Genomic DNA, 12,002 nt, shown 5'->3' with positions numbered 1-12,002 from the left:
TGAGGGACAGAGCGGTAAGCAGACGTGGAACGTGCCAGCGGTGTGGCGTGCAGCTCAAAGGATGAAGTGTTTGTTTTACCCGGTCCAGTTCCAGTGTAAACTTCTGGTCCCAGGCCTGGTTGCTGATCGGCCTCCAGCTCGTTTGTCCGACAACCGTGTTGTCCAACTTCAGCACCGCACCAATCTCGTCTGAGGAAAACATCTGTCTTTACACCAGCTGGGCACTGAGCTCCGTGGAAACCACGAGCTTCATCGTTTTCAGGCGGAAGACGAGGGTCGGGTCTACTTACTTGAGAGCTCCTCGCTCTTCGTTTGGTTCCTGGAGCTCACGCTGCGGTTTCGGTTAGCTCGGCTGATGAAGGATGAACGCGTCTCGCTGGGGCTCCAGCCGGGAAGCGGGACGGACGCAGCTTTGGAACGACCTGGGACGTTTTCCAGGAGGTCCTGACAGCCCATGAGCCTGACATCTAACGTGCCTGGAAACAAAAGGAAAGCAGATTCACGCCGTCTTCTGTCTCTGCAGACGGTTAGAAAACAACTCCACGGCGAGGCGGCTGACACTGCGGACTGGTTTAATGAGTTTAACTCGTCTGAGTTGGACACATGCATCAACATGAGGGGAGACTAAAAGCAGCAGCTTATTGTTTAATTATAATCCTGGTTGTTCTGCTTGATCTTCCATGTTTTCTGTCTGAAAGTCAGACAACACTGAAGGGAACTTCAACAACACGTTTACATTCCTCGCCACTGAAAAGAGAAACAAAACAAATAATTCCTGTTTTAAGATTAAAATCTGAGCTTCATGTCCACATCTGTCCAACCAGATCACACAGAGCTGCTGGTTTCACAGACCTGAGTGAGAAAACAACGACTAATAACGGGAAAATGAAATAAAAAGTAAATACAGGGACATTTACTGGAGCATGATTCACATTTATATATTTCTAAGCAATTTTTTAATCAAAATATTTGTATCATTGTTTATAGAAAAAGTATAATTTTTGCTTAGCTAATTTTAATTTGGTTATTTTTCTGGGAGGTATGCAGTAATGATGAAAAAGGAGTTTTTTTGTAAACATTTCTTACCTCCGCCAAGGAGGTTCTGTCTTCGTCCGAGTTTGTCTGTTAGCAACATTTCTCAAAAAGTTATGGATGGATTTTGATGAGATTTTTAGGATATGTTGGGGGTCTCACGAGGAACAAATGATTACATTTTGGTGGCGATCCGGAAGAGATCCTGGATTCTGGATCACTTTGAAGTTATGCTTGGCGGAGGTCTGCGCTCTCCGAGAGCTTTTCAAGTTTTTTCTTATTTTAACATCGTTTTATACTCATATGTAAATTTATTCTTCACAGTTACTTAAAAATATCAAATTTTACAAATTTCTTATACATAGTGATTTGCTTAATATAAATTATGAATGATTTATCAATTAAATATACGTATAATTTAAATATTTTTTATATTTAAATTCATATAATAGCTTTAACAAGTTAATAACAAACATACTGTATAAATAAAAATGTAAGAATTCATGTAAACAATCTAACCCATATAAATTACACGGAAATTAAATTTATTTGTCTATTCATTAAATTTTTTTAAATAAAATTATGAATAAAAATTTAGAATTTAATATTAATCAAACTGATATATTTATTTATGGTTAACTATAAATGTAAACAAATATGATTTTGCTGTTTGGTAAAAAGCTGACATTGTTTAAAATGTGTTAAATAGCCAATGTTTACAGCATGGAAGGAAGATGGTTTTTAAGTCTGACTTTGTGACTCTGTTTGGCTGGATGTGCTGCTGTCGACTTGCTGTAAAATGTTGGCACAGTTGGCGGCGTGGAGAAGAAGTTGTTGAGGGCGAGTCTGCAGCTTGCAGATGGAAGGAGAGCTGAGGTGTGACTGGTTGAGATTACAGATAGAAAGGCTGGAGCAGCTTTACAGGACAAACAGGTTAACTAATGCACCAACCAACGTTCATAAACGTTCATACACGATCATAAACGATCATCTCCTTTTAATAATCATCTGGAAAAGGGAGTTTCTTTCAGTGTCCAGTTACCTGTGAGGGCTGCAGGCTTGGTTACGGTGCTGTACTGGTTCTGCGTTGAGATGATACTGGATCTGGGACTGAGAGCCGGTGAGGACAGCAGAGACAACTCTTCTATGATGCTGCTGCTGCGAGGATGGTTTTTCGGCAGCTCGTTGAGGCGCTGCTCCAAGGAATACCGCAGGAGGTCCAGTTTTTGACTGGATTCAGTGAAGCGAGCCTGAGCCTGAAGAAGGGAAGCAGTCGAGGAGGAAGGAGAACGGTGGAAGGAAGACAGATGGAGGAGGAAAAAACCAGTACACATTTCATTTTAAGCCATTCGGTATAGAGCAAGGACACGTTTTATGATTCTTAAACACCGACTACGGTTACATGAAGCTTTCTGATTCTGAATTAAATTCCATCCCTCCATTTTTTAATCACCATTTAGTCCAGTTAAAGGTCATGGGAAAGCTGGAGTCTATCCCAGTAATCACTGGGTGAGAGGCCAGTGATGGTTTATTCCCATTTTATTCCCATTTAAAATGGGAATAATGTGTCAGTCATCAGTTATGTATCAGATGTTGCTAGGCAACGGCAGCAGTGATCTCCTTCCATCTGGGGGAACTATGGCCGTATGACGTTCCACAGGTAAATACCGGCTGCAGCGTCTGTATCTGGAGTTTATTCTGAGCTTTCGCCTCCACTTGACGCTGCTTTTGCTCGTTGACTCTATTTTTTATTCTGTATTCTTTATCCTGATTCCTGCGCAGGTGATAACATGAGTTAGTTGTGTCGGAGTCCGTTGTTGGGACTGTGAGCTGGTCTGTTGTCGGTTCCACGTCAGTCTTTTTATACACGACAGAAATTTCCCTCTTTTAGGAACAAGCTCATCAGTTTGGGTTGGCTGGTCATCTTTTAGATAATTATCCTGCTCTGCAACCATATTTCCCCATATTTGTTATGTACTGCAGCGTGCCGTAAAACACATCTTGACATAAAATACTGCACCAAAGCAGCTTATAGTGGCGTAAACAAAAGAAAAAGTCTTATCGTTTCATTTTAGGCTCTAGCATCCAGAAGATATGTATATATATCCCCATGACTACATATTATTCTTCTCAGATAACTACTTGTATCAAGGCCTACGTATACATACCCCCTTACAGAGTTACTTTATTGCTGCTTACTTCCATTTTTATAAGAAGACGGTGTGTTTGGTCCTACGTCTACAGTGTAAGCGGCAAAACCCTCAAAGTACTGCGCATACAGTTTAATCACCGCTATTGAGTGACTCATTACTATTTATGAGTATATGGTCCTGTGATGGACTGGCGACCTGTCCAGGTGTGCCTGCCTCTCGCCCAATGATTGCTGGGATAGACTCCAGTTTCCCCGGGAGCTTGAACTGGATTAAGCGGTTAAGACAATGGATGGTCGGGTGGAGTATGTGGGCTGATGGACCGGTTCTGGCCTGTGGCCTGCCAGTTGAAAACGCCTGTTCCACACGGTCGCACGTTCACCATCAAACACACATGCGTGTGCACAAGTAGGGTAAATATGTGGCGTTATTAACAGTGCTGTAGAAATGTACCCTCCATCCCACAGAGAAAACTGAAGGTCTCTGCTCCATCGTACCCATCTGTGGTCCAGCGTAGATTTAGACTGCAGCTGGATCTCTCAACCACATGTTTCACAAGGTCCAGCTCTACTTCTGATTGGTTATTAATGTGTTCACATGACAGCAAAGCTCTCACGCTATTTATAGTCCACATTTCCATCCATTAACTTCTTAAACAGGGCTGTGACGATATGCTTTTGTCCACATTTTATTCGATTTAGATTTTTTGGGTGCCGATTTGAAATTGTGATTCTCACGATTCTTTGATATTGCTTTTTTTTGTAGATTAAAAACAAAAAATAAATGTACAAAACTTTTTTTTTTTGCTGCTCTTTTTTCTTGATTTCAATTAGGAATAAACAAGACAGCAGCCAGACCATCATTCTGCTGCTCTAATGCCCAAGAGGACAAGTAAAAAGATCAGTAAAAACAATAAAATGACAAAAAAAAACTTTTAAAAAAAAAACAAAAAACTGATTTTTTGTAAAAAAAAAAAAACAAACCAAAAAAAAAAAAAAGATTTTAAAATTGTAAGGCAAAAAAGTCCCAATATTCAATTTTTCGTTTTGATTTTCCCAACCCTATTAAACGGTCTTTGTGGGTGTTTTTGCACAGCAGAGATCCTGCACTGTGTTGGAGTTCTTTAAACCCTGTGCTCGACTTATGTCCCTGCTTCATATTTAAGACTTGATTTGGTCTAAAGTGATGGAGTCCCGTTTCCGTCTACCTCTGAATGAGCTCTCTTTTCTGTGACTTTTCCAGAGCCCAGGAGTTTCATGACGTTCTTCGCTCCCTCGGCCACAGCAGACTCTATCCTGGCGTGGTGACACAGCTCCTCCACCCGCAGATCTAACGGGCTGATGATGGGTTTCTCTGGAAGACGAGAGACAAGGTTTTTTAGTTTTAACGTGCAGGTTTGCTTCATTTTCCTCAAACTTCGCAGACGGTCATCAGAAACAAGTGAGCACTCACCCATCACATCATTGTTGTCGTAGCTCAGCTCGCTGGCCTGGCTGGCTTTTAGGATCTGCATCCTGATGAACTCGATTTTTGTTTTGCTGTCTTGAAGCATTTGCTGAGCAGTTGCTAGTAACTTACGATCCTGCAAGGAAAAAAGCAAAAGAAGAGATGAAAGGGTTTTAAGCTTTAAACATGGCCGAACATTGACGCCATCCCTCCTCGCTCATTGTGTTTCGTCGCCATGTTTGTGTCCTTAATTGGAGCTGAAGTGACCACATGGAAAATCTTATTCACCAAAACAAAGTGGAATGACATATTGTGTGTGTGTGTGTGTGTGTGTGTGTGTGTGTGTGTGTGTGTGTGTGTGTGTGTGTGTGTGTGGATTTGCTCGCCCTCTTACGTGCAAACACACACAGTCAAACAAAGTGGAATAATCAAACTCCACCCCGGATTCCTGCGAAGTGCAAGCTGACGGCTGCGCGCGCAGGAAGGACCTCTGTCCAGCAGGCATTTCCTCTCTGACATCAGGACTATTTTCTACTGGAAGGGACCTCCATCTGTCTGGCTGGGTGGGTGGGGGGCGCTTACAAAATACTGCCCCCCCCCAAAATCACTGACCAATCAGATGGGGGGAGGGAGTCAGGTGACACTTTCCAGGCTCTTGTAGTAGTAGCACCAACACACTCCACATCACCTGCTCTCAGATGTACGGAGATGATTGGAGTTTTTACTCTGATTTAGGTCATAAAACTGAAGGATGGATGGAAATATACGCAGATAGAACAGCGATAAAGTTTATTACTTATCCATCAAGTAAGTTATCTATCACAATTCACCCCAAAGAGTTGCATACTACCATTACTGAAAAATTGTTGATATTACTCAGGGTGCCGGTCAGCCAGTGGAAGTTTAAAGCTCTAGTAGGTAATGTAGTAATGTAATGTAATGTAGTAGAGACATGTTCCTCTGGGTGAAGTGGTTCCTTGTCCTGATAGTAGTCTATACATTCTGTAATCATGAACAATAAGAAATATAGTTAGACCCCTCAGTTTACTGTAAATCTGTAAAAACTCTGACCAATCCAAACTTTCAGACCCAAATGGAGTTGTTCATTTCTTATATTTCGTAGCTTCTTCTCCCGGCTCCCCTCCTCCCCCTCCAGCAGAACATACCTGATAGCCACACCCTGCATATAAACAGTGTGTTAGGATGAAAATACAAAGTAGAGAAGAAGAAACTCGGAAGGAAAACATGGCTGAGAAAATGCAGGAAGGATTTCCCGACCCGCCTCGGTTTATTTGCCTCTTCCTGCTAAACAGCCGAGAAAGAGAAAATCGTTGGTGGAAAAAGCTGCGAACTAGAAAAACACTTGAAAACCCTAGTAAAACCTCCGCCATGGCCTCTAAAAAGTTTCTGAATCCAAACGGTGATCCAGATCACCAACCAAATTAAATCACATTTCTAACAACTCCTGAAAGTTTAATTAAAATCCATCCATAACTTTTTGACTAATCTTGAACACAAACAGATAAACGCCTGTCTAAACACAACCTCCTTGGTGGAGGCAAGAAAAAAAGCCTTGGATCACGCACGGAGCGAAACCAGAGGGGGAGGAGCCAAAACAGGACACCACTTTCACATCTTGCTAGCTCCCCAACATTACCTGCTCAGTTAAAAACAAAAATATTTCCAGACCATGTTTGGCTTTGAAATTATATTGACAACGTTAATGTCAACATGTGAGGAGGGAGTCCGTCAATGAGACATCACATGATGGGACAGAAATCAGCTTCCAATGAGAGATCAGATCTGAGTGTTACCTGTAAACCAATCAGCTCTGAGTCTTTAAAAGTAAGGCAGAACGTGGGTGTGAGCAACTAAAACCTGAATGTCAGGTGAGCCTTACCTTAGAAGGCCCGTTGGAGTACATCTGAATCATGTTCTCTGCTCCCTGTTTCACCTTTAGCTCGATGTCATTCTGCCGCTTTAAGGCTGCCAGGCGGCTGCTGCTCGTGCACATTCTTGCTTCACTGTTAGGAGTATCCGGGGTTAAAGGGCATTCTGGATAAAGACAACAAACACAGGTTGGAAAGGTGGTGGTATCAGGAAACATTTACAGATATCTCAGGCTTTATGCACCACTGGAGTTTGTGTTTGGATATGTACCGAGGACACATGCATGGTATTAAGCTGACAGAAGTTTGCTTGTTTGCATCAGATGCAGTTTAACTCAAATCCATCCGAGTCACTCTGTTCACTGAAAACATCCACAACAGAAATGTGATTATTTAAATAAAAGTCATCACTTCTTTTTAGATTACAAAGACAAGTCACCGTCCCACATGTAGGCAGTGGGCTGGACCAAAGTGCTTGGTGATGAGCTCAGCGCTTAGCTGGGTTTTTTGGTCAAGTCTCAACATGACAGGCGTAAAGAAAGGAAGGAAAATCCTTCCTCAGTCTCAGAGGAGCACAGAGAGCGAAGAAAAAAAGAAATAATTTCACGCACCGCTCGAGGTGGGCAAGAAAACCTGCCCGACCTCTCCAAACCTGACTTGCCAGTTCAGTTTCAGGGTATGCTGTCATGAGGAAACTCCTCCTTTAAAGAAAGATAGACGTGAGAACTGGGAGAAAGCTCAAACCCAAAGCATAAGCAGCTGTCGCTGAATCTGCTAAAGAAAACCAGCTCAGACACCGCAAGACACTAAAACAAATAAGCAGCAGACGGCTCTTTGATTCATTCATGTTTCACTAAAATGTTTCGTCTTGGCGATTCCTTTGAACACCTGCGGGATATTGGGGGGGGGGGCGAGTCTTTGAACTACAGTTTCTAGATGATTTATCTAATGAGCCTTAATAAGCTGAGAGCATCGCTGCTAAGGTTTCTGTTAATGGGGAAGGATGCTCAGACACACACCGAGGCGGGAGGCAGGACTGGACGGGAAAAACAATGTGGTCAAAAATCAGATCTGTGGAGCCAGGTGGGAATTTTATAGGGGCTTGGTGGAAAAAACGACTATTTCCTGGTTGGGAGAACTTGCATAATGAGTTTGCTGCATCTCATCGAGTCCGCTGAATCAGATATGTTCAGTTTTACTAAACCAGAGGTGTCAAACTCATGCTAGTTCAGGGGTGACGTACAGCCCGATGTCGTTCCAGGTGAGTCAGACATCTGCAGTAACAGAATAGTTCGATTCAGCTTTATTTGTATAGCGCCACTTCACAACAATGTTGTCACAGGTCACTTTACATACACATCATTTCAAGCCAATAAATACATATAATAGAAACCAACTGATTGCATCGAATCATGACTTGGATCCAATCCCCCATCCTGAGCTGCAGGAGGCGACAGTGGGAAGGAAAAAACTCCCGTTTAACAGGAAGAAAATAATAATCTAAATAAGGAAAACTAACTAATGGTTAACCTGTTGGAGTGATTACGTTAATGGCCTGTGACTGATGCGTAATTGAATGTTGGATATTAGAAATGTGGTGGTTTCTGTTTTTGTGCTTGTGTACTTTTGTTTGTTCTGTTCTTACTGCTGTAACTGTCTGAAAATTTTAAACTTAAATACAGAAAAAGTATTTCCTGTGTGAACATTATTTCATTAGAAAAATTCTTAAGAACATTACATGCTGTTTAAATATTATTCTGCATGAGTTTCATATTTACATAATGTATTTCTACGCATTTAATATTTTACTTATTTCCAAATTTTTATTTAAGAAATTTAATATATAAAAATGTAATATGACAAATTAAATTAAAATTTCGCATTTATTGTTTTTACATTTTAAAAGTTTATAATTTATCATTACTTATTATTAATAAGTTATTTATGTATTTATAGAAAAGCGCCAGTTTATAATAAACATAATAATAGCTAAACATAATTTCATCGTATGCATTTCCTTTTTCTTTTTTTTTTTTTTTTCTTTTTTTTTTTATTCATTTACAGATTTTATTACCTCCACCAAGGAAGTGGTGGAGGTAATAAACCTCCTGGAGTCAGTCTGTCTGTCACAAAACCTCCATGAGGGATTTTCATGTTTTCCTGAGAACAGGTCTTGGTTTAATTTAGACTCTATTAAATGCTGGGAATGATCCGGATCAGCATCTGGAAGCAGGAACGTTGTGAGGGACTCTTCCTCATTGTGAGATAGGACCATTTTCAGCAGATCTGCATATAACTCCACAATAAATGGAGAGAAAATCCAGGACATATTATATACACACATATAATATTTATATATACACACATTAATCTGCAGCTTATTTTTATACCAAACTCAAATGTGGGCCAGATTGGACCTTCTGGTGGGCTGGTTTTGGTCCCTGGACCGTACATTGACACCCCTGCTCTAATCATAAGTCATGCAGATTACACAGGGGGCTTTCCTCTCTGTTTGGGAGGGTGTGGTTTGGTTGAAGCCACATCGAGCCAAGAATTCACGGACCCCCACTCCCACTCTCAGAAGGTTTAGTCCGGCCCACGCTGGGCTGTGAGACAAGATACTGAGCTACCGAATAGCTGCAGGGCTGATGTCACTACTGGATCACGGACAAGGGGAACCCTCCCTCACATTAACCCAATCTGCATCTCACGAGCCGACATCTCTCCAAGCATTACATCATGGCTGGAGACACAGATCTAAAACTGAAATATGACCGGAAGGAAAGCTATCTCTGACCGAATCATCTACTGATCGCTTTGTGAATGACATCATCTGACACAGAAGGGGCTGACTTGTGATCCTTCAACTTTCTCCTCTTACTAAACCAGGAAAAGAGTCCAGTCTTTTCCACATTCAGGTCTTTTCTATCGCTTAGTGTTGGCCGGTGACATTCCAGCAGCAGAAAGGCGTCGTACACCAGCTGGAAGGTCATGGAGTCAGGCTAAATTTGTTTCCACTTAAGATAACCATTTCACCAAGACAACCTCCCTTTCCTCACCCAGCACACATCTCCCCTCGTCTACTTCCTAACGTAAACGGAACAGGCCGACAAACGCCATTCCTTTGCTTCCTGAACTCATCCGGACAACTGCCACCAATAAGGCGACTACTGTAACAAAAGGAGAGTGAATGCACACAGCTGTTGTGGTCCACTCTCTCCAAATTCCACTCCTGTTGACAAACGCACAGGAGCGGGCTTTCAGCAGCCTCGGAGAGGAACAATCGACGGCTCATTGTAGCTATCGCTGGAATGTGGAATGCAACAATGTCAGCCTCTGGAGAGTGAGTCACCTCCAAACACTGCACTCTGTTTGCATGCGGGTGTTTATATAGGTGCTACACAGCGACTTGCTCAGCGATCATTTGCATTCACGACTCAAACCAGAGTCTATCCACAACACTGTTAAACGGACAGCGACTGGAAGTGAGTCCAGACAGGAACACACCACCTGTGTGACTCGATCATCATGCTTTTTATGATAAAAACAGGTTTTATGTTAAATATTCGGCTTAAATTCTGTGATTACCTAGAAGTTCTTCTGGGTCTTTGACCACGATGTGAGCGTTCAGCTCCTGAAGCTCCTGGTGAAGCTCTTCGACCTTCTTGTTTGACTTTTTCAGCATGTTGTCAACGTAAGCCAGGCTCTTCTTGTCTGTGGTGACCTGAGCAGAGAACCAGAGAAGAGGCATGAAAATCTCTACGCTCAATTATTCAGAGTTTATCAGTGATGGGAAAGAGCAGCTTTGAGCTGAGCTGCTCCGTCAGGTTGGAGGGCTGCATGGAAAGCACAATTTCCACCGCGTCCTCCGGAGCTAAACGGAGCTGATCTCAACCGTTCTAGTCAACGGCATAATTTACATCGGACCCGTTGCGCCCCCCCCCCCCCCCCCCCCAGGTCTTTCTTTGGCAGAGTACGCTTCCAGAACACATCAAATTCAGCAGATTATAGAGAACCAGACAGGAAATCACATTGGTTTCACCTTCATCACATGGCATATAAAAAAAAAAAAAAAGTTTTTTCCTTATAAAACTGCACTTTTTTTCCCCCAAACAGAAAAAAATAATGCCTACCTGTTTCAAAAGCACATATCTTTCCTGTTTATTGTTGATATTTTGTACATGATTAAATAAAGAATGGAAAAATATGTTCAGTGTCTTTTGCATATATTTCTTGAGAAAAAAATAACACAAACAAAAATTTATTTTCAGTTTTTCTTTGGAGCTTTTTACTGGTGAAGATCAAGGCTGCATTCTACCAACACGACTCGATCGTCCTGCTCCATCCCCCTTTGCATCCTTTACTTGGTCCGCATACCGACTAGTCTCGCAGACGAACAGAGCGATGATATCTTCGTTAAAGTACAGCTCAAACAGTTCAGACACATCATTGTCTTCTAAATGTGGCCCTGTAAGTTCACCAACAGTGAACCGTGTTACTGTATTCCGGCTGTCGAGAGCTTCTACAAATCGGGCGCATGAATGCGCCGGCAGTGTGTTGAAGGTTAAAACAAACTATTTAAAAATAAACTCCCACATGCAGGTTTGCTCACTGAATACTATAAACACTATCTCACTACTGGTGACACTGGTTAAGAGGGGGGTCAGGGGGGTTCCGAGTGTTTTGGGTTTTTTTTCATCTAAGAAGACGAGACGTTTGTCGTGGAAGTGGAGAATCACAAGATTTGATTCAACATCACACATCCTGATTACGAGGTAAACAGTGGAAAATGTGAAGAGTGCAGAGATATCTGAGGTTTTGGTAGTGGATGGTGATTTTAACGTACTTATTAACATATAAATATGTTCTTTTCTATGCACACAACCCATTCACATGGCAAGATGTCCGAAGAGAGCCATAAAGCGATATACTTTTATATAAAACAGCACATGATTCCGTAACCTCGATGATGCAATCATGCAGACTGCCCCAATGAGCGACCCGCACCTTATACACCTCCGAGGTGAGTTGGCGTGCTGCTCAAGTCGGAACGAAACAGCAGCGCACACACATCCAGTGAAAACTGGGCTGCATATTGCTGCTTCCTTGTGTCTGCAAGCATAATTTACAAAATTGCTTGTCAGAAACTTTTAGTTGATATACAATATCACGGCACTGCTCTTTAGGGGGGGGGGGGGGGGGGGGGGGGGGGGGGGGGGGGGGGGGTCGTCGATTTAGACCTCCAACTGAATGACATGAATGTTGCAAGAGGAGATGTAAGGTCATCCACACATTCAGGGCAAATCCAAGACGATGTGTTGCGTTCATGGACTCTATATTTAAAAAATGGGCGGAGCCTCCATGATATCATCCATAGGTTTCTGAAGAATCGACCTAAAGCTCATTGGACAGTTTCTACTGTCGCCATCTTGGCAGAGTCACGCGTGTTGTCTCTACCAGAAAATAAAAAAACAGTCAAAGAGGC

The 12,002-nt window shown here is 42.3% G+C and overlaps 1 protein-coding gene across 4 annotated transcripts in view; it reads right to left on the bottom strand.

Moving 5' to 3' along the window:
• Positions 1-12,002, bottom strand: part of pkn2a (protein kinase N2a) — a 58,385-nt gene that overhangs the window by 26,008 nt on the left and 20,375 nt on the right. For all 4 annotated transcript variants that reach the window (XM_079243611.1, XM_079243612.1, XM_079243613.1 and 1 more), the window contains exons 3-9: positions 10,106-10,241; positions 6,529-6,683; positions 4,635-4,764; positions 4,390-4,535; positions 2,075-2,288; positions 291-476; positions 80-189 (exon numbers count right to left, since the gene is read on the bottom strand). In XM_079243611.1, the coding sequence (XP_079099737.1) occupies positions 80-189; positions 291-476; positions 2,075-2,288; positions 4,390-4,535; positions 4,635-4,764; positions 6,529-6,683; positions 10,106-10,241 (1,077 nt within the window). The remainder of the gene's footprint in view (positions 1-79; positions 190-290; positions 477-2,074; positions 2,289-4,389; positions 4,536-4,634; positions 4,765-6,528; positions 6,684-10,105; positions 10,242-12,002) is intronic.

The sequence above is a fragment of the Telmatherina bonti genome, assembly GCF_933228915.1.
Source record: "Telmatherina bonti genome assembly, chromosome: 7".
Classification (NCBI taxonomy): domain Eukaryota; kingdom Metazoa; phylum Chordata; class Actinopteri; order Atheriniformes; family Telmatherinidae; genus Telmatherina; species Telmatherina bonti.
The sequence above is the reverse complement of the archived record's forward strand: the minus strand, read 5'-3'. Positions and strand labels throughout refer to the sequence as shown.